The 23056-nt window shown below is 47.0% G+C and overlaps 1 protein-coding gene and 1 pseudogene across 9 annotated transcripts in view; both read left to right on the forward strand.

Moving 5' to 3' along the window:
* FRMD5 (FERM domain containing 5) overlaps positions 1–21750 on the forward strand; it is a 330792-nt gene extending 309042 nt beyond the window's left edge. For 2 of the 8 annotated variants that reach the window (XM_032297635.1, XM_032297640.1), the window contains exons 8-15: positions 356–444; positions 2884–2970; positions 3558–3621; positions 4167–4258; positions 6686–6760; positions 7645–7713; positions 8925–9031; positions 18116–21750. In XM_032297635.1, the coding sequence (XP_032153526.1) occupies positions 356–444; positions 2884–2970; positions 3558–3621; positions 4167–4258; positions 6686–6760; positions 7645–7713; positions 8925–9031; positions 18116–18693 (1161 nt within the window). In that variant the 3' untranslated portion in view covers positions 18694–21750. The remainder of the gene's footprint in view (positions 1–355; positions 445–2883; positions 2971–3557; positions 3622–4166; positions 4259–6685; positions 6761–7644; positions 7714–8924; positions 9032–18115) is intronic. The other 6 variants (XM_032297638.1, XM_032297639.1, XR_004274919.1 and 3 more) reach the window with 6 other exon arrangements.
* Positions 14470–15280, forward strand: LOC116564483 (annotated as a pseudogene). The gene has a single exon (XR_004274920.1). The product of XR_004274920.1 is annotated as a proteasome activator complex subunit 2 pseudogene (transcript).
* Positions 21751–23056: the final 1306 nt, after the last annotated feature.

The raw sequence follows: 23056 nt of genomic DNA on the forward strand, positions 1-23056 counted from the left end.
GACTTTCAAGCTCTTTCTCAAAGTGACTGTACCATTTTACAATCCCATCAGCAATGCATGAGGTGTTGCCTATCTCTTTGGATGTTCACAGCAACCTTCTAAGGTTGGTATCATTATAAACTACAACTTAACAGATCTGGGCACTGAGGCTTAGTAAGTAACTTGCCTGTAGTCATGCAGCTGGCAAGTGGCAAGGCTGAGACTCAAACTGTGGTCTTGTGATTCCAGATGACATGCTTTTCACTCTGTGACCTACTGCCAAGTGTTAACCCTTCGTCACCTATGAACAGCTGTGTTTCTCACCCTTTCACCTCTATGCCTGCATCACCCGGTGAGAAGTCTTTCTGTGTTGCAGGACGTGTCAGGAAATGCTGCATTTCTGGCCTTCACTCCCTTTGGGTTTGTTGTTCTTCAAGGAAACAAGAGGGTCCACTTCATTAAATGGTGAGCGTCTTCATTTCCAAAACAGGCTCTTTGTATCTCACCAACTGGGGAGGGGCGATGGTTCCCATGTCCTTTGTCTGTGATTGGGCAGTTCTGGTTCAGAGCCCTCTCCAAAGCCTTGCGTTGATAGTGGTTACTGATGAAGGGAGTGGTCTCTTCCTAGGGATCCTGTTCTTCCAAAGGGGTGTCCCTGAGAGCCAACAGCCTCTCCAGAGAGGAAAAGGGATAAGAGGTTTGATTTCTGGGGAGAGTGAGAGGCCCGGGGCTGGAGGCAGTGTTAGCTGAGCAAGCTCCTGTGAGAACTGAGTCCTTGAGGGCATCACCCACTGAGGGCAGTAGCCAGCCCTGTTGAGCCAGCTGTTCTGGAGCATCTCTGTGGATGGCTTAGTGCCCTTACCTGCTCTGCTAACAAGAGTGGGGAGGGGGCTCACAGACAGTGATCCCTGGGGCACATATAAATCACCCTGTTACTTTAGCAAAACACTCTCCTCCGACCAGGCCTCACTGTGGGCATTGTGTCTGCAAGAGCTCACTTGCTGCTGTCTCACTCCTATCCCTCTTTGGCATTTAAGTGTCCTCAGCCTCCAGGAGTCATATTCCCACTCTTCCTTCCCTCCCCTCTCCACTCCCATCTCACAGGCACAAGCCACTGCCTCCGCTGCAGCTACTCTGAACTGCTTCTTCTCCTACCCCTCTCTGTTTTGTTTGGGGTGGGTTCTGCTGCATGCCACTGGGCAGACTGTGGTTTGTTGATTGACATTTGGCTCTCCTGGAGACCCTTTAGCTGGCCAGCCCATACAAACATCTGTCGGCATCAAAACATTTTGCATATTCTACTAAGCTCCTGTGATTTCTTTACCTTCCTGGGTGTCACACTGCCAAGTCTAAGCTGGCCAACTCCTCCTAGGGTCTTAGATAAGTGGCTTCCTGGTCCAACAGAGTTCAGTGGAAGGAAGGCTGCTTGGTTTCTTTGCCTTCTCTGGGACAGCTCATGAGGAATCTTGAGTGCAGGTGCTTCCTAGTCAGCGTTCTGCTGGAGCCACTGCAGGCCATTTGCCCCGCTGTGCCATCTTCAGCTCCCCCACTGAGCTTGAGCTTGAGGACAGATAACACCATTCCAGCCCATCTTGCTTTTGTGAAGGATGGCATTACGATCATCAGCCAGAGTGCTGGTGAAATTGCTCCTCACACATGCCACGGGGTGGGGCCTCATTCCCCAGGACAACAGCCCGACACAAGGCAGCTGCTGTCCTGGAGTTACCAGAATACACCCTGACATACCTGTTTCCTAGGCATCCTCAAGTCAGCCTACTTCACTGTGCTCTCTGGGTGAAGATGGGAGGATTTGGAATCTCCTGTCCAAGCAAATGCTTTTCAGAAAAAGACAATGAGCAGGATCAGGCCACAGCCCTCATAGTGTGGGGCCTCTGCTGCCTAGATACATCTGGGCTATTTGATGTTCCTTAGACGGCCCAGATCCTAGGCCACATTCCAGCCAGAGTAGCTGTTGCGTCAGGTCCCTGTCAGGGGTCATATTTAGCTAGAAACAAGTAGGACACACCTGTTACAGACACCTGCAGTCCCTAAATTATCCCTACCCCTCCAGAAGCCATGATGTCTCCTAGTTCTCACAGATGCTTTTCTTTCCACGGCTTTTCTCATGCACTACTTCTTCTGGAAGTCTCCTCTTCACCCCGTGTCAACTCTAATAATAAATGTAAACCCAATCTCACCTTCAAAATAAAACTCCTTTCCTAGCTTGCTTGTTGGAACCTAGATGATCTATGTGTTTGTCTATATATTAACCAATTGGCATTTATCATATTGTGTGTGTGCATGAGATTGATGGTTGAGAGGGAGTTTGAGAGGGAATCATACAGGGAAGGGTTACCATGTGGCTTCTGTTAGCTCAGAACTGGTGGTCAGAAGTTGTGAAATCTCATCCTGACCCCCGTCATGATTTCCAGGACTGCAAAGAACAAGTGATTTTCCTCTGTCCCCTGAAATTTGTCCAGCAGTAAATTGGATACATGATTCTCAATACCTTTCTACTACTTCCTAGGATATTGAGGAAATCTCCCTAGAAATTATTTAAAAAAAAAAAAAGCAGCCAAGTGGAGGTGGATGTGCATGACCAACTGCTTTGGGGATCCCAGGGGGTAGAGAAATGGGGTCTCCAGTTTCATGGAGAGAGCTGAGAGGCTCCAGAGGGCAGCTATGTTGGGCAGATAGAAGGGAAGTGAGGAGCGACCAGTGCTGAGTCCTAGTTCTCTGGCTCTCAGGGACATTCACCTAAGACCCAGTAGTTTTTCCATTTTGCAGATGTAACCAAGGCTGAGAGCAGGAGGTGGATGTGGAGGTGAGGTCTAGGCCGTGCCATGTATAGTAACCATGTCACTTCTTCTGATTTGTGTCTGTCCCACGGGTGATGTACCCCAGTATCCTGTTTGCCTCTTTTACTGCAGCCATTCACTGGGCTGGTGGCTTCAAGGATTTTTCTACAATAACCCCTAAGCCCCTTTCCTGGTCAGTACGCTGCATGACTGTTCCATGTAATCTGTTCTCTCTCTTTGGTATGTTGCCCTGCCCCGCTCCCTGAGATTGTTTGATATTTGTCTGCATTAAACTGCATTTTCCATCCAGTGGCACAGTCACCTGAAAGACTCAACTCCCTCAGAACCTGGTTGCATTGTTTCTCATTATTTGCTGTATCTTGAACTTTGGCCTCATCAGCTACCTGTGGCATCTTACGTTTGACAGTCCCATCCAGATAATGCACCTGTGTAATGAACCCAATCCTGAAATGACCCTGGATACTCTACCTAGACTCACTTTCCATGCAACTGTTTCCCTTTTACAGCCACTGTTGATAAGCCTGAAATCCTCCTGTCACCCTATTACTATAGTGTGATTGACCAGAAAACTGTGGATTGAACTGTTTCAACAACGTTCTCTAAGGCCACTGCGCTGCTGTCTTGTTTCAGTTCTAATTTTGGCTAAAATTGTGTCTGTGCCTGGAGCCCCTTCCAGTTGGGGTGGGCTTTGCATCTACAAGATTTAACTGGAACAAGCAGCCTGCAATGAAGTGACAGGCACTATCTTTGTGCTTCTAGGAATGAGGTGACCAAGTTGAAATTTGAAGGAAAGACTTTCTATTTATACGTAAGTCAGAAAGAGGTAAGTGCTGGCTTCCTTCTCTTCAGGGAGGGCTGGGGTGATAGGATGCTTCCTGGTGGCCAGAGCCAAGCTTGAGGGATCCTGGTAGAGCCAAGCCACCCACATGCTAAGCCAAGACCAAGGTCAGGACCTGGAGGTACAATGCAAAGGGGGAGGAAGGCCCTGGAGCACAGGACTCCTCAGGGATGCTGCTGACACCCAGAGCTTCCACACAAGAGATCTCCACTTCCAGGAAATGCAAAGGAAGACTCTTTTTTTTTTTTCTCATATATATGGAAATTCCAAAGGCAAGAGCCACCTTCTCACCAAGAGCTCGCCTGGTTCAATTTGTGCCAGTTTCGTGCCAGCTGAGACTTACCCTGATTGGACTTGCCAAGTGTGACGTGATGCACTGAACTGAGCTCTGCTCCAGTGGGTCCCGTGGGCCCCCCCTCCAACTAGCCAGCTGCCAGGACCTCTAACAGTTCTGGGGTCAGGGTCCTCGTCTACTTCACCCTTGACTTCTCCATCCATACTCAGCCATATCTATGTGGAATGTTTTGCAGGAAAAGAAAATTATTCTTACATATTTTGCTCCAACTCCTGAAGCGTGTAAGCACCTCTGGAAATGTGGAATTGAGAACCAAGCCTTCTACAAGTGAGTGGATACATGTGATGGGGACTGTCTTTCTCAGAGCCAGACTCACAAAGAGTCAGGACAGGAGGCCACATGGCCAGGAGCCTGGGGCAGGGTAGCTGGAATTGGGCAAGAGCTTGACAGTTACTGAGAAGCCAGGTTGAGGCCAAAGGCAAGAGCTTTGCCTATCAAAGGGATTTTGTAAAATATGTGGGGCTTTGGTGTTGTTTTCTTCTATTAAGAAAGTGGTTATAAAAGCATTAGGGAGTGAAGAAATGGCCCATCACAGGGGTGAAGTCAGGTAAAGCATGTCTCACTAAACCCCTTGGTCTTACTTTAAAAATAAACCATAATGATTTATGCTTTACTAAGATGTATATGAATGAGGTCAAGGCAAGACAGTGTGTGTGGTATATTCTACCTAGGGTGAGCCCTGCTCTCACCAAATGCCCCTGACAGGCCAGGTCCTGGCTCTAGTAACCTGAAGGATCCTGGAGAGATGAGAACTGCTTGGGGCTGAGTGGCACCATGCTTCTCCCCAGGGAAGATTCTGCTGCCTGCTAGCTGTTATGGGGTGCTGGCTGGCAGAACTGGTGTCCTTCCAGTTGCCAGGGCCACAGCCCCAGAGGCTGTTTCTTAGAAAGGCATTCTGAATTGCTTCATACTCACTGTGTGTTCCTACCAGAATCAAGGATTCACTGAATCAGCAGCCTTTCTTCTCCTGAAGAATACACTCAGGGGAGACTTTGGCATGGTCACATTTCCCTCCTGTTCAGTCCCTACTGTCCATAGAAAGTCAAGAAAACATTTATTTTCTTTAGCTACCACCCGCTCTTTGCCTGTGAGGATGTAATCCAGGTTTGGCCAGTTACCTGAACCTAGAGAGAAGCAACTTGAGATGCAAACTCCTGCTTGTGGGACTAAGGAGCAGCCCAGGAAGGATGGGGTCTCATGGGTCTCCCTAGCAGAGAGAGGAAGGCGCTAGCAGACAGGGGCCTGCTCCACACTGAGCTGTCACTGTCCTGGGAATGGTGTATGTGGAAGACTTCCCTTTCTCTCTGCCAAACGGTCTAATGCAAACAGAAGCAATCTCCTTGTCTCTTGTCTTTTCATGCCTTCAGCACCATTTCTTAAGGGGGTGGTTTTCCCATCTGTGTCATGGAAACAGAAGTGTGCTTCTGAACCTGTGACCACACTCGGTTTCTGAGTGTTCCCACGAGTAGATCTCCATACCCACCGAGCCCTGCCTGAACCCACTCTGGAAACTGAGGTCATTTTTCAGTTTTCCGCTCCCTCCCTAATGTTCTTGCTAAGTGGTAAAAGCCTCTAGCCGGGGTCAGATCCCCAGGTATGCCAAGTCTTTGGCAGTAGTGCTTTGGCCTTGCTCAGTGTCTCTCACAGATCCCTAGTCCTGCCTTTGGCCTGATGCCTTGGCAAGAGCCCAGTCAGATGCAAGAACATGCCCAGGTAAGGGGGGTAAGCAGCCGGATGTCCTGGAACCCTGAGACAGGCAGGGATGGTATCTCCCAGGAACTCTTCATGGATGTGGAGACAGCTCCTACTCACTGCTCATAGCACAGGTTTCAGACCCACATGGGTCCCTGGCTGGATCAGTACCATAGGCACCCGGTCATGTTACAGGTGTATCCCATCTTAGGAGACTTCTCTCTGAGCAGCTCAGCCCAGGCTGAGAGACCTAATGGGCTCAGTGAAGTCACCCAGGAAAACATATCACAAAGCTCCACATCAGCCGTCCGCAGCCTCAAAAGAGATATTAAATAGACATTCTGGGGGAGGGAGGAAGGCGCCGAATTCAAATACATGATGGAACTTTTATTAAAGTTAAGCTAGTTTTTTCATTGCAGGATTTCTCAGTCTTTACCATGGTCATGTATTTTAGGACCCTCCAAGAGGGAGATGGAACAGGAAGGGCAGCCCCCACCCTCTTCTCTACCCAAATCACCCAGACAGACACAAGATCAAATACTGGGACTGGAAAGGAGACCCCTGAGATCCAGCAGTCCCAGCTCCATCATTTTAGAAGGGTAAAGCTAAGAGGGAAGGAAATGTGCCCGAAGTCACACCACACTGCTAATAAGTGGTCTGGCTGAGATCAGATGGGTGGCATTCTGTTATTCCCCCAGACCATCGACCTGAGCAAGTATTCTCTCAGTCCCCCTGGTAAAACCTATGAAGCATTTTGCGGGGGCCTTCACTCTCCTGACACCAAAATGGGTTTCCATGTGACAGTCCTGGGCATTGAAGCAGGAGGGCAGCTGGCTGTGAGCACAGCCCCCAGATCCTAAATGACAGTCAGAGACAAGTGTGGAGTATAAAGGGATTTTTCCTGAAGAGTTTCAAGTAGACTTTGAAAGTTGGGGATGTGCTGCCTTAGCCTGGTTGAGATAGTTCAGGCCCTCTGTCACACTGGACTTTGTCTTGCTGCAGGCTGGAGAAGTCAAGCCAAGTCCGCACAGTGTCCAGCAGCAACTTATTCTTTAAAGGGAGCCGGTTCCGATACAGGTAAATAGTGACAGTAAGTAACCATTATGGATCTATTTTCAGACCCTTCTCTGGAGAACATTCAGTGGTCCTTATCCTTGAAGAACAGAGAAACTGGGGAAGACTCAGAAAAGTCTGAGGTTTCCATTCAATTCTCCTGTCTTATGACCCTGTTACTATTTCCTTCCCTCCCTACAGCTATTTGTCTGTAGGGTTTTAATGTATATCGGCCAAACATAGTGGCTTACGCCTATAATCCTGGCACTCTGGTAGGCTGAGGCAGATGGATCACCTGAGGCCAGGAGTTCGAGACCAGCCTGGGCAACATGGTGAAACCCATCTCTACAAAAAATATAAAAAATTAGCTGGGCATTGTGGCGCGCACCTGTAGTCCCAGCTACTTGGGAGGCTGAGGTGAGAGAATCGCTTGAGCTCAGGAGGTCGAGGCTGCAGTGAGCCATGATTACACCACTGTCCTCCAGCCTGGGAGCAAGACCCTGTCTCCAAGAAAATGAAAAATAAATGTGTATCTTCCCTTTCTCTTAAATAGCAGCAAAATCAGAACTATAACAATTATTCTTTTCATGTCTCACTATCTAAAGGTTGTTTCATGTTTTTTTGTGATGCAATCATAACATGCCAGAAAATGAGGAGTTATTCCTAAATGAGAATGGAAGATCATAAAGACTCTCTTAGACATGGAGAGAGCTCTCTCAGATAGGCTGTCACAATGCTTTAGAACTCTCTACCTCAGCAAGCAAGCCTTTCTTAATGATTAAAACATCGGGGAATGGGTGGGCCACAGAGGCCATTTTCAGATTCAGCGAAAGCACCTGAGATCTTGGAGAGGAGCTGTCCTGGAACACAGTCTCATTTCTTGCTGCTTTTTATTATACTACTTATAGTGGCCGAGTTGCAAAGGAAGTCATGGAGTCAAGTGCTAAGATCAAACGGGAGCCACCGGAAATACACAGGTGGGCTGCCGGGGCACCCCCCAAAACAGTTCTAGCTCAGATCCCAGGATCTCCATTCAGCAATTTGAGTACTGTGAAGCTCCTGGCCCCAGTGGCTACCAAAAGGGGCAGAATAGGGCAGATGGGTGAAGAAACTTCTCAGAAGGAATGGGGAGAAATCTTTGACCCTTAATAAGAGAGTGGGGGAGGATGGGCTACTATAGCTAGTACATCAGATCCAAGTGCTACCTCACTTAGCAGTTCTCTTCTGCCCTCCCAAGTCTTGACATTGATCATAGATATGTCACACCATTTCAGTGGTTCTGGAATCAGTCCGTTACATGAAGCCAAGGATGGTCGCACAACCCTGCCACACTGGATGTAAAATAGTTTCAGGATCTGTGCTTCATGTAGATCCACAAATTATATGTTTTCAGAAGCCTATCTCCTAGAGTCCAAGACCCAGAAAGGATGACTGACCAAGACTAGGATTTGCCAACCAGCCTTTGCCTCTAGGAATGTGAGCATTACTGCCTGCCCCTTCACATGGCACCCCGTCATCAGCAGCCTCTGTTGGAAGTCAGGGGAGGCTGCCAGTGTTGGTCCAGGCATGTTTTCAGGAGTACTGCCCATACTGGGGCTCTACTCTCTGACAGTCTTGCCCCCACCCCGAGACCAGTGGCACTGTTGCCACACTAAAAGGTTCAGATGGGTCTAGCCTTATAAGGAGGTAGAGGAGTTTGAAGCACTGTCTCTGACTGGGATTCAGAGACCAAAGGCAAAGAGAAGTTATTAAAGATTTTTAAAAAGAGAGAAAAGGCCAGGTGCAGTGGCTCACGCCTGTAATCCCAGCACTTTGGGAGACCGAGACGGGTGGATCACAAGGTCAGGACTTCAAAACCAGCCTGGCCAACATGGTGAAACCCAGTCTCTACTAAAAATACAAAAATTAGCCAGAGTGGTGATGTGTGCCTGTAGTCCCAGCTGCTTGGGAGGCTGAGGCAGAAGAATCGCTTGAACCCGGGAGGCAGAGGTTACAGTGAGCCAAGACCGCACCACTGCACTCCAGCCTGGTGACAGAGCAAGACTCTGTCTTAAAAAAAAAAAAAAAGAGAGAGAGAGACTAAAACTTAATACAACCAGGCAATTCTAGTAGTCAGTACTTAACTCTTAAGTGCCTACCAAATGTGTCTGTGCACTGAATTAATAAGGTTCTTTTTATTTAACCACAGAGCAGGGATGGTTCCCAGCCGGAGCTGTCCCTCCATAACCCATGGCCCAAGGCTGAGCAGCGTCCCCAGGACCCGCAGAAGAGCTGTTCACATCTCCATCATGGAAGGTGAGCATGAGCTTCTTTAGGTGACCACTGGGGTCCTCCAAGTTGTGATCTGGGACCTCAAAATGAGGCTAATTTGCGTTAGTGACAGCAGCACATTTCTTGGGGAAAAGAGCCTCCAGTGGCAGGTTTTATCCAGTGAATGGGAATACTAGCTGGGTACAGGGTGGTATGGGTATCTAGGTAGGGGGTTGTAGATTTGAGGTGCTGGGTTAGTACTTTGTGGGACTTGCACATGTGGGATCTACAGGTTCCATGCAGTTCTGAAATTGCTTTCCATCAAGAGGCTTTTCATGCCCGGCACAGTGGCTTATGCCTGTAATCTCAGCACTTTAGGAGGCCTAGATGGGTGGATCATGAGGTCAAGTGTTCAAGACCAGCCTGGCCAAAATGGTGAAACCCTGTCTCTACTAAAACTAAAAAAATTAGCCAGGCGTGGTGGCGCATGACTATAATCCCAGCTTACTTGGAAGGCTGAGGTAGGAGAATCGCTTGAACCTGGGAGGCAGAGGTTGCAGTGAGCCAAGATCGCGCCACTGCACTGCAGCCTGGGCCATGGAGTAAGGCTGTCTGAAAAAAATGAAATTTGTCCTGTTGCTATCTCAATTTCTTACCACCGTCTCAGGAAATCTAATATGATCCAGCTCCCTCCACACTTCCCTTCCTTTGGAGGAGGCCGAGGTGGCAAGAGGGAAAAAGTCTATGTATCTCCACTGCACTAGATACTCCAGTAGCTGAGGCCAGTAATCTGTTTTCTGGGTAGTTAATGCTGTTAGGAGGTGCTCTTGGAATACTGCCCTCTAGCTGTTGTCACTGGTCCAGGTCACCCACAGGCTGGATACAGATGTGAAGTTGAGTGCTTTCATTCCCAGAGACGGTGTTTTTTTTAGGACCTCAGATCTCATACAGTAGGAGACAGCAGCAGAATTGGTTCATACCTGTCTCTCTCCTGGGATTAACAGCGTGCAACCTGGGGAGGAACAGCCTTTGCCTTTTTTGTAAGAATCCTGCTTGGGAATGAAAATGAATTGGTCAGGTTAGGAAGGGTATCACTCTGCTGTTTCCCTGGGAAGATCTAATTTGTGTTTAGGATTTTAGGATGTGTCACTGTGAATGTGAGATTCCTTGTTACCAGAGTCTGGAATATAACTCCCAATGGTATAGAGGTTGAGAACCCTGGCTGGACAAACACCATCAAGTTACTTGAGTATCTTCATTGCTCCATTTGTAAAATAGGAACATCTTCCTTGCCCACCTCATTGGTTGCAAGGAAGCTAATATGTGCAGAAGTATTTTAAAGAGACTAAAGCATTTATGGGCAGGCAGTAAGCACAGTGCAGAGTCCTGGTCAGGATGCCTAAAGTAAGGTCTGACTAGGAGCTCTGACATGCACTTTCTGGAGCAGGTTGTTTAATCTCTCTGAGCCCAGTGCCCCCACTGCAGAACAGAGCTCGGTGTGGGAGAGTGCCTTTGGACGACCAAGTAGAGTCATTATGCAAAGAGTGGAATTATGGATATATGACCATCATCAGACAGCCTCCTGGTGTTTCCTCCCATCTTAGGCTGAGCCAGATAACTGAGCTTGGCTCTCACTGTCCCTCTTCTTTGGGGGTGTACATCTCAGGAAGTAGAATGAAATTCTCCTTCTCTGAGGAAGCAACTTTCTCCCCTCTCTGTGGCTTTTCCTTCCCATCCCTCCTGAGGCTGAAGCTAGACGGTCCATCCCAAGTCTTCCACAGAGCTGGGACAGCTGTCCTCCCCAACAAACGACTCACCGTAGGGAAGCCAGCACCATGCAGGATATAAAACAGGAGAGAAGGCTTGTGCATTGCTACTTCCCAGAACAAGGAAGAATGTTCAGGAAACCAGCATTCCCAAAAGAGGGAGGGCTGAAGCTATGTGGGGACAAAACTCATTGAGAGTTGCTGCCAACTAGAACTGAGGCGGCGGAAATAGTCCTTGTGATCCCAAGACATGCTGGGGCTGCCTCAGTTCCCCATTCAGCTCTGGCTTTACCTCCAGCCTCCTCCTCCCAGAGCCTCTCTTCTCCCATTGCAGCAGCAGATTCCTTGTCCAAACTGTCCCCCCTTGCTGCCAAATGCAAGGAGAGGTACAATGGGGAGAGGCTGCTGAGTATAGGCCCCCTAGGGCCATGCACTTCCTCAAAACCAGCCTCACAGAATGGCACATTTGGTAGGTTATAGCTCCGCAGTCTTCCAGGTACTTCTCACACCCCGTACCCAAGGCTGCCAGTGGTCAAGCACAGTCCATGGCCCCAGTCAGGGCCCCCAGCCCAGGACCCATTAGATGCAGAAGGGGGCAGGTAGAACTGACCTGGCCTGAATGAATCTCACAGGCTCAGGGTACGGAGAGGGAGATGGACATTGGGTTTAGATGTGGAAATAAAGCCATTTAATTGCAACAGTCTTTTATCAGTACAGGGGCTACCAAGCCTGTGGAAGTAAAGAATGGATTAGTTTCCAGGAAGCAAGAGTTCAGGTGCACCATCTTTCAAGAGGAGGACTTGCCTTTAAAGGTCTTGACAAGCACAGCTGACCCTAACTGCCCACCTCAACCAGGGAGGGAGGGGCTGTGAGGGATGCAGTGAGGGCCTCAGAAGAAGGGCACAACCAACAAAAACCCCAAGAAACTTATGGGCATTTGAAATTGGTTTACACCCCACCAAAGACTGTCTTTATTCTGTAGTCCATTTGGCCCATTCATATCACAGAGCCCACCTCCTCACCCTTCAGAGCCACCCAGCCCAAAGTTAGCACTGACCATGCGACGTGGCTGGCAGCAGGGCAGGCCTGGACTAAATATGACCTGGATAAAGCCCATTGGCGTTGTAACTTTACATCCTGGATTTTCTGGGACAATCTTGATTACCTTTGCCCTATGAGATTGTTCTCTGCCCACTCTGTCCCTCGCCCTCTGAGAGGCTGGAGCCCTTATCTGGGCCTCGGGAAGAGCTGCAGGCTACAGAAGCATTACTTTTTATGGCTCTAAGTGCTTCTGACTAAATCCAGTCCCCTGATAACGTTGGCCTCTCAGAGCTGCTCCTTCCCTGCAGTTCAGCCTGATCTGAGGCTTGGGGAGGTGACCTTCTCTCTACAGCACAGGAGGCACTGCTAAGGGGCTGCTATTGTGTAGGATCTGTGGAAATCCTTCGTTCCTAGTTGGCTTTCCGTCCTTCCCTCTCTGTATCTTTCCCTGCCTGGCTGGTTTCTCTGAAGAGATCAGCTGGTTTCCACTGAAGAAGTATTTGCCTTCCTGGGCCGCCATGGGGAAGAGTCTGATTAAGATTCACACCAGAGTCTGCGTCCAGCTCCGACTGACTAATCACTGCTTTCGGCCCCTAAGTGTGCGCATCCTGAGGATGGGGCCCCGGCTCCAGGGTAGGGTCCTGACTGCTGTGCCCCCCAGCCCACTGGGAGCCACCCTCGGGCAAGGGAATCAGCTGGAACACTTCCAAGGTAAAAAAGACTCTCCTGTTTTGCTGTGCCGCTTAGCTGAGATCCTTCCCATGGCACCACCCTATCTATCCCAGAACAATAGTTTCAATGAAGTGGCAGGACAGGTGGTGGCTTTTATAGTAGTGAAAACAGTTTCTTATATTGGACTAACCTGAAGTGGAAAGGTCACCTTACAGGTGAGGTCTTCTGTTGAGGTCTTTTGTTGACAGACTGATACTCAACAACTTTATTTCTCAGACATTCTACTAGAAATGCTTATCTAATTGGCTGGGTGTGGTGGCTCACGCCTATAATCCAGCACTTTGGGAGGCTGAGGCAGGAGGATCAATTGAGGTCAGGAGTTCGAGACCAGCTGGGCCAACATGGCAAAACCCCATCTCTACTAAAAATATAAAAATTAGCCAGGCTTGGTGGCAGGCGCCTGTACTCCCAGCTACTCAGGGGGCTGAGGTGGGAGAATTTCTTGAACCCGGGAGGTGGAGGCAGCAGTGGGCCAAGATTGTGCCACTGTACTCCAGCCTGGGCAATGGAGGCAAATTCCATCTTTAAAAAAAAAAAAAAAAAAATCCTGCCTATCTATCCATTATCTTGTTACTGAGAGCACCAACAGCTCCCAGTATGATGTGGCTCCGCGTAGTCCTCTGACTTGTTTTCTTCGCCTCTCTCGTTCCCCACAAGCTGAGGGCATAATCGTAGGCTAAGCTAAACTTGCATTCAAGGAGCTGCTGGCAGCTCAGCTTTTCATATTTTGGAAGATCTTGCAGTCAGAGCTGTCCTTCTGAAGGGGTAGGCCTTCGAAAGGTGGCAGGTGCCCTGTGCAATGGGGCTGAGGTTCCAATAAAGGCAGGCAGAGGAGACAAGCCAGCAATATGCTGCAACCAAGACCTTAAGGTTTCTGCTTCATCAGTGACATGTAACATGCTCCAAGGTACATATTCCTCAAGCTGCATGTGCAAATGGGGACATCAGGGAGGAATACTGGGTAAGAGGGAGGTCAAAGGACAGCAAGAGTTCTACAACAAGGGACAGAGGCTCTTAATTTCATATTATTTCAGAACAGTTTCTTGGGCAATTAAGACCTAAATCTAAGGTAGATGCTGGCTATTGATTTAATCCATCCTGGCCCATGGTTCCATTCCATGGAATCCAACTACAGTTGACACTTATCATCATAGGGTCTTAGAAACTGCAACTTTAAGCAAAATGATGTACAATGAAATTTTTTTTTTTCCTCATCAACATTGTAACAAAATGGGGCTGCGTGCAGTGGCTCATGCCTGTAATCCCAACACTTTGGGAGGCTGAGGTGGGCAGATCACAAGATCAGGAGTTCAAGACCAGCCTGGCTAACATGGTGAAACCCCATCACTACTAAAAATACAAAAAGTAGCCAGACGTTGTGGTGGGTGCTTGTAATCCCAGCTACTAAAGAGGCTGAAGCAGAATTGCTTGAACCCGGGAGGCAGAGGTTGCAGTGAGCCGAGATTGCGCCATTGCACTCCAGCCAGGGTGACAGAGCAAGACTCTGTCTCAAACAACAACAACAAAAAAAAGCCAGGCGTGGTGGTACATGCCTGTAGTCCCAGCTACTCAGGAGGCTGAGGTGGGAAGATAACCTGAACCTGGGAGGTCAAGACAACAGTGAGCCGTGATTCCACCACTTGCACTCCAGTCTAGACAATGGAGTAAAACCGTCTCAATAAAAAACTTTTAAAACTTGTAACAAAAAATGATGCTGAAGAAAACATTAGAGGACCTGCTGTAACGTCACTTGGCTTAAAGTCATGGTTTCCAAGAACCTGTTGACAAAGTGAGGACTTAATGGATATGAGCAGCAGGATCATGAACTAGAAAGCGGCTTGGATTCTATCCTTGGTTTTGCCATTAACCACGAACCACATGACTTCAGGCACACTGGGTAACCTCTTGCCTTCACTACTTCGTGGAGTTACTGAAAGATGAAAGTGCTTTAAAAAGTTGAAAGCGGAGACCAGAGATCTAGCGACTTGAAGCAGCATGGCCAAGCCGTGTGGGGTGCGCCTGAGCGGGGAGGCCCGCAAACAGGTGGAGGTCTTCAGGCAGAATCTTTTCCAGGAGGCTGAGGAATTCCTCTACAGATTCTTGCCACAGAAAATCATATACCTGAATCAGCTCTTGCAAGAGGACTCCCTCAGTGTGGCTGACCTGACTTCCCTCCGGGCCACACTGGACATCCCCATCCCAGATCCTCCACACAAGGATCATGAGATGGAAACAGATAAGCAGGAGAAGAAAGAAGTCCCTAAGTGTGGATTTCTCCCTGGGAATGAGAAGGTCCTGTCCCTGCTTGCCCTGGTTAAGCCAGAAGTCTGGACTCTCAAGGAGAAATGCATTCTGGTATCACATGGATCCAGCACCTGATCCCCAAGATTGAAGATGGAAATGATTTTGGGGTAGCAATCCAGGAGAAGGTACTCGAGAGGGTGAATGCTGTCAAGACCAAAGTGGAAGCTTTCCAGACAACCATTTCCAAGTACTTCTCAGAACGTGGGGATGCTGTGGCCAAGGCCTCCAAGGAGACTCATGTGATGGATTACTGGCCCTTGGTGCACGAGCAAGATGAGGCAGCCTGTGGGGAGCTCAGGGCCATGGTGCTGAACCTGAGGGCCTTCTATGCTGAGCTTTATCATATCATAAGCAGCAACCTGGAGAAAATTATCAACCCAAAGGGTGAAGAGAAGCCATCTATGTACTGAACCCAGGACTGGAAGGAAAATAAATGACCCAAATAAAAGACCAAAAAAAAAAAAAGTTGAAAGCATTATGTAAATTTAAGATTTTAGCACAGGGACAAAAAATACAGCTAGGACCATGAGGAGCTTCTGAAAGCAGAGATTGAGAGCTGCGGCAAAGGTACAAGCCCTGAGGTGAGGTGAATGGCAGGTGCCCTGCCTTTGCCCCACCCCCTCCCTCCCTTGTCCTACTCACTCATAACCCAGATTCCAGGACTTATTCCTCTGGAGAATCCTTAACTGTGCCTTTGCCAAGATGAGCTCCACCAGGCTGGTCAGGCAGGCTGCCTAGGTGCAAATGGCCAAGCCAAGAAGGAGCCAAGGAAGATGGAACACACTGCTTCTGAAAGGTTACTTAACACCTTTTTAATAGAGACCTCTGGGCTGCTTCATGTCCTGGGAGAAGGGAGAAAAAGAGAGAAACATCTTTGGGGTTCTGGAGCTAGCCCTGACTTCCTTTACTGAGCTGGGAAGTCTGACTCAGTCTGGCATTGTCAGGGACTATTTCAGAGCAACAGAAGGGGACTAGGGTTTCTTGTCATAGGTCACAGAGGCAGAGAGAACCACACCAGCACCACTAATATGTCCAGGAGTGGAAAATGTAGACGTCAAGCCTAAAACAAGAAGCCATTTTCTTGGGAGCACTGTGATGTAGGCCATACTCGCTCACTATATGCCCAAAGCCTCTGGCCTGGGTGGTTGCTGTTGAGCATATAACCAGCTCCTGTTTTCCCTGCCAGGGTTTGAGCCCTGAGAACCTTGGAAAGAGAGAAAGTGGAAATGATAATGGGTAATTTTAGGGGCTAGAATACCCCTTTATCCTACCAAATGTAAGAGAAATCCACCCTCCCCACCACCACCGACCCAACAAGATCTCAGATGCTGTTTTGTGCTCTGACGTGTCTAAAGATATGGGAGCTTTTAGCCTATTCTAGACCCAGCTCCTTCTCGAGGGAAAAGAGAAGGAGCTGGCCAGGGACTACTCCCATGCCCCCTCAGAAAGAGCAGAATTTCTACACGACCATTCCATAAGGTCAGAACAGCTAGAACAGAGGCTGAAGAAACAGAGCAGCTGCAGAAATCCAAACATATTGGCCTTATGAGCTCAAGATGCCGTATGCTGGGTTTTTATAAGGATACTCAGAATTTGATGAAACCCAATTAGGTAAGACATATTCTCCTTCTCCCCATTCCTACCTCTCTTTTATTAAACATTTATTTCATATGTAGAGACAGTGTCTCACTATGTTGCCCAGCCTGGTCTTGAACACTTTGGCTCAAGTAATCCACTCACCTTGGCCTCCCAAAGTGATGGGTTTACAGATGTGAGCTACAGTGTCGGGCTTGTTCCTGCCTCTCAAACCCCTCCACCCATCAGGCATACTTGAGACTCAAACCATGGTCCCAGCTGTGCATCACAGGTAGTTTGGAATTCAGATTCTCTTTCAAATTGGGATAAAAACCAGCGCCAGGACACCAAAGGCAGGGAAGGCAGAAACTTTAACAAATTAGGGGCTGGGTGTAGGGGCTCACGCCTGTAATCCCAGCATTTTGGGAGGCCAGGAGTTCTAGACCAGCCTGGCCAAAATGGCAAAATCCGTCTCCACTAAAAACACAAAAATTAGCCAGGTGTGCTGGCAGACACCTGCAATCCCAGCTACTCAGAAGGCTGAGGCATGACAGTCACCTGAATGTGGGAGGCAGAGGTTGTAGTGAGCCAAGAATATACCACTGCATTCCAGCCTCAGTGAGAGTAAGACTCTGTCTCAAAAAACACACAAATCAGGCCAAAATCATATGCAAAAAGCAAAGAAAAACTCTTCTTAAATAGCCACTGTGATTCCTGTGGCTTCTCCTCTTCTTTTATATATGTATCTTTGAGACAGGGTCTTGCTCTGTTGCCCAGACTGGAATGCAGTGGTGTGATCTTGGTTCACCTCCCAGGCTCAAGCAATCTGCCCACTTCCAAAGTGGCACTACAGGCATGTGCCATCACACTTGGTTGTTTTTTTTTTTTCTTAATAGAGTTCAGGTCTTGCTATGTTGCCCAGGTATTGTCTTTTTTTTTTTTTTTAATTTTTATTTTTTGGGACGGAGTTTCGCTCGTTACCCAGGCTGGAGTGCAATGGTGCGATCTCGGCTCACCGCCACCTCCGCCTCCTGGGTTCAGGCAATTCTCCTGCCTCAGCCTCCTGAGTAGCTGGGATTACAGGCACATGCCACCATGCCCAGATAATTTTTTTTTGTATTTTTAGTAGAGACGGGGTTTCACCGTGTTGACCAGGATGGTCTCGATCTCTTGACCTCATGATCCACCCGCCTCGGCCTCCCAAAGTGCTGGGATTACAGGCTTGCGCCACCGCGCCCGGCCTTTTTTTTTTTTTTTTTTTTTTCGGTTGTTGTTTAAGGTGGACTCTTTCTCACTCTGTTGCCGAGGATGGAGTGTAGTGGCACAATCTCAGCTCGCTGTAACCTCTGCCTCCTGGGTTCAAGCAATTCTCCTGCCTCAGCCCCCTGAGTAGCTGGGATTACCGGCACATGCCACCACGCCCAGTTAATTTTTTAATTTTTAGTTGAGAAGAGGTTTCACCACATTGGCCAGGCTGGTCTGGAACTCCTGACCTCAAGTGATTTGCCCACCTCTGCCTCCCAAAGTGTTGAGATTACAGGCGTAAGCCATGTTCAGCCTGTAGTCTTCTTGATATGTCAAAACAGAGTGCAGTGGCTACTGCTGCTGGTCATGTGGGTGTGCATAGTGGCACCCAGCAAAACACAATGGGTGCCACTGAAAGCAAAGGGTGCACTGGGACAGCATACTCATGTTCCTTTTGCCTTTCTAGGCCTAGAATCCCTACGGGACAGTGCTCATTCCACGCCAGTGCGTTCTTCTTCCCATGGGGACACCTTCCTGCCTCATGTGAGAAGCAGCCGGACAGACAGCAATGAGCGAGTAGCTGTGATTGCAGACGAGGCCTACAGCCCTGCAGACAGTGTGCTGCCCACCCCTGTGGCTGAACACAGCCTGGAGCTGATGTTGCTGTCCCGGCAGATCAATGGAGCCACCTGCAGCATCGAGGAGGAGAAGGAATCTGAAGCCAGCACCCCTACTGCTACAGAGGTGGAGGCCCTTGGAGGAGAGTTGAGGGCCCTGTGTCAGGGACACGGCGGGCCCGAGGAGGAACAGGTGAATAAGTTTGTTCTAAGTGTCCTCCGTTTGCTCCTTGTGACCATGGGACTCCTCTTTGTTTTGCTCCTCCTCCTGATCATCCTTACCGAGTCTGACCTTGACATTGCCTTTTTCCGCGATATCCGCCAGACTCCCGAGTTTGAACAATTCCACTATCAATACTTTTGTCCCCTCAGGCGATGGTTTGCCTGCAAAATCCGCTCAGTGGTGAGCCTGCTCATTGACACCTGAGAAGGCATGACTCCTCCCCAAAAACTAGCCAGGTGGACCAAGGAGCCCGGCTACCCACTCCCAGCAATGGGACCCATCGCGGAACCATCGGCACATATACCAAGTCCTCCTCTCATGACTCAAAGTCCACTGCAGCCTAGGAGGGTGTTTCCCAGAAGAAGAAAGGGATAGGCTCATGCCCTGTCTAAACAAACTGGGAAAACTCATTTTCTTCGAAGTTCTTTCAAGAAAGGCTCAGCGACTCTATTTCTCATCTTTCCAATTTGCAGGATAATTTTTGGTTTTGAATTTTGATTTTTCATAGAGGTGTATTATTTTGAAGTATCAAATAAAAATAATTTATTTTACTATTACTGATTACTGCAGTAGTGTCACCTAGCAGAAGGGACACTAGTTGAAGACTAGAGAGCTGCTGTCCTCTGTATTCTGCAGGAGGTTTCCTGCTGCTGCCACTGGGTTCCAGCACTCGTGACTGCAGCCTCCAAGGGGCAGGCCAGGGATCTGGACAATGGGGACTGTTTAGTTTTTTTGCCAGACAGAATTTTTTAAAAAGTAAACATCCATGTAGAATGATTAAATGGAAAGTTGCTTCCTATGATGGTCTGAGTTGGATTTTCTTTTCCTTTTGTTTTTTTAAATCTGAGCAGAGTGGGCATCTGAAGGGACCACCGCTACAGCAGCAGCAGCAGGGGTGGGGTAAGTCTGTCCCCTTAGTCTAGAGCCTAGTGGGCATCGCTATAGTTTTGTATAATTAAACTAGACTTAATGTGATTTTTTTTTCTAAAGAACCTCTTTCTGAAGACTTTTACAGTGCTCCAGGGCATCAAATGAATTCAGTAGTGCCAGAGAGTTCTGTCAGAAATGTTGGACAAAATGTAGTTAAAGTAGAGCTAAGTTACCTGACTTTATATACCCCGCCCCCCCCACCAAAGACTATTTCAATTTATATTTTAACAACGAAATGTTATTTTCTTAACAATTCATATTTTGTTTTTACTTTATGGATTAAGAAAATAGAGCCTGATGAACTAAATGATGCAAGAAAGAAACTGATCCTGAGAATGAAAAGCTTCAGAAAATAGAATTCCAAGATCAACAGCCTTAGAAGGGACCAGGAGAAGCAACTTTAAAAATAGGATTTCTAAGAGATGCCTACAAAACACAGAAGGTGACTGTGGCAGAGACCAACACTTAGATGTAGAAGTGCTGCCCCCTAGGGTCATCCTCTGCATAATTTCTAGGAAAGCATTGCCATCCTTGCGGAGGGAAGCCCTGGACCGCAGAAGCACAGGCACAGGAAGGGTGAGTGTGGGGGTCCTAGACCCGAGCTCTTCAACTCTAAAACCAGTCACACACAAGATCCTGTTTTCATCTCAGGGAGAGAATTCTAAGTCATCTGGGGCTTGTGGGCTTATTTAAGGATGGTCAATGGACATATTCCTGGACCCACACAAAAGTAGAGCAGCTGCTGATACCCTATAATGTTGGACAGCCCCAAATACAGAACAGAATGAGTCACTTGTGATTTGACCTCCCCTATTTTGTCCCGAGACAGTAGAACCATGTCCATGTTTAGAATACAACTGTGGAATAATTGGGGTTCTTAGGGAGAGATTTGTATAATTTTAAAGATATCCTTTCATCTAGACCAGAGGTCAACAAATTTCTGTAAAGTGCTACACAGTAAATATTTTGGTTTTGCACACCATACTGTCACAACTACTCAACTCTGCCACCACAGCACAAAAACAGCCATAGATAATATATAAATGGAGGAACATAGCTGTGTTCCAATAAAACTGTATGAAAACAGCTGAATTTGGCCTAAAGGCCATAATATGCCAATTCTGATCTAGACAATGAAACTGATCCTTACTAGTATGTTAGCAGAAGAGGGTCAGTCAGCTCTGTTTCCATGACTAACATGTGTCAAACATCTGGGAATACTTCCCAGTGGAGGCACCAGGGTTGCTTGTTTAATGGGTGCTCGACCAACCAACCAGCAAAGAGATGTCTGATGCCAAATAGGCAAGATCAAATACTGGAATGCTAAAACATGGGTGAAATCTAAGAAAAGAAGAGGGCCTCTCTGACCATTTCCATACCAGCAACAATTTGGGCAGAATTATAAACATCTATTTATCGAGTGACAATACAAACCGAAGGAAATCCTAGTAAAGATTAGGGGTTAGTTAAAACCAAGTAGCCACTGCTACTTGTCATCTACATAGCAAAGGCTTTATTTAGCACAGGACTAATGCGAGAAGTAGACCCAGAGATGAAAAGGCTGTCAGGAGACAGGGGGTTGGTGTTAATCTGGATATCTACTGTCTTATGCAACATAGCAGATGACCTTTTAGTGTAGTGCTCCTACCTCAGTTTGTAGAATCTGGTGTTTCTATGCAGTGAGTGATAGCCTCAACTCTGACCTTTCACATTCACATTAGAGACAGAGGCAGTATTCCATATCCTAGTATGTTCCTTGTGTCTAGCATTCTAATAGTAGTCTATGCCATTTCTAACAGCTAAATTTTGCTCTCTGAACAGGAACCTTTAGGGTTATTTTTTTTTCTAGGGCTCATCCCAGAAAATATGGATAGAAAAGTTTCCTTCAGTTTGCTTTTCAAATAGTGCTTGAATAATAAACCTCCTTTGTTGATGACTAGTCTTTTTTGGTATATCTACACCATTAAAAACTGTTCAAGTTTTTAACCTGGTTATACTGTGTTCTAACATGTCTCATTTTTTCTCAAAATTATTTTACCTCATTTTAGAAAAATCAGTGGTTTCCATAGCTTCATCTATCACAGGAAATAAAACTCTTACTAAAGAGTAGTGTACTGCATCTTTAAGCAGTAGAGGGTAAACTACCTGCAAATGTGAATTTCTTAGTTTCATTTAAAAATATAGTTGTTAACCTTCTGTGTGCCAAAAACTCTTAAGTTACATTTTCCTTCAAAGCAATGTACCTTTTTCTACATATGCAGTATGTAGTTAGCATAAAATCATTGGTGCCATGAAGATTATTTTTAAACTTAAATAAATATTTAAATATCATCAAAGAGTGGGCTCTTTCTTTAACTCATAGCCTGTCTTACTTTCCCCCCTTAAAGTTACCAACACAGATAAAAGGCTACCAGTGGGATTTACACAGCTGACTGCTATTCACTTGGACCATATAAAAATAATCATTTTGCTAGTATTCACCTATTATACTTGTCCCTACCCTCAAATAAATACAGTAAGAAACTGAGAAGCTATAAATGTGGTAATAATTTTAAAGTGAATTGGACACCATTTTTCTGATGAGGAAAACCAAGAAGGCTAGTGATTTTCCCAAGATTAAATAGTGGTAGAGCCAACTAGAACCCAGACGGTCCAGCTTCTGGTCCAGTGTTCTTACTCAAGCCTGGAGTAAGTCGGAGCACAGAAAATACTAAGAAGGAACTAGAATGGTACCACTACAGTAACAAGCCGCATATTTACAAAATATGTCCCAATAGTATAAATTCATCTGATTATGTAACCATGATTCTGTGGCTACAGAATTGGAAATGGTCTTCTAAATTCCATGAGGTTAAGTAAGAGGTGACACTGGGGGCTTCATCCATTGTGCTAGCTTTTTACATAATCTTTGTCTTCTCAATTCTGCTTGCCCTCCACTCTCCCATTTCTGTTGCCAGATCATCTTCCTAAACACCAATCAGGTTACGTTACTCACCTCCAAGTTTCAGAGGTATCCATTACCTATAAAATGCTATCCAGCACCCTATCCCCAGTGGAATTTTTTTATGTTTTTATGACATAAGTTTTTGCTTGAAGTGATCCAAAGAGTAAAAAGCACAAGGAACACTGGACTTGGGTGACTTCCCATGGCCCTGCCAATTCACAGCAGCCTCCCTTCTGCTGAAAGCTTATCAAGGACTGCCTGTGCACATTCTGATAGGACTCTAGTCCCTACTTCCCTCTGCTTTGGGTTCCTCCAGCACAATCTAGCTCCTCTGCACCTGAACACACTTTTGGTTTTAGCTTGTGAACAGGCTTCCTCTTCAGACCCCTACAACCTGCTGATGGAGTAGAGTAAAACCAGCTAAGCACACTTTTAATCAATTCTCTCTTGCCCAGCTTCCATTATGGGGAAAATGTATCATAAAATGTGTTGTCCTTAAGCTCTGTAAAATTATACTTAATGTTATCTTCCTCATAAATTCTACCTTTTCATTTGAAAGTCCAAATATTTATAGCCAAATGAGTCAAAATACAATCTATGCTGTCTTGATATTTCTAGCTATCAATATCCTACTAAAAAGCAGGGGGAAATGTACTAAGTCAGAAAGGACAACCCAACAGGACATCAAAGTTT

This window comes from Sapajus apella, unplaced genomic scaffold (assembly GCF_009761245.1).
Source record: "Sapajus apella isolate SASKATOON/1434 unplaced genomic scaffold, GSC_monkey_1.0 scaffold37, whole genome shotgun sequence".
Taxonomy (NCBI): Eukaryota; Metazoa; Chordata; class Mammalia; order Primates; family Cebidae; genus Sapajus; species Sapajus apella.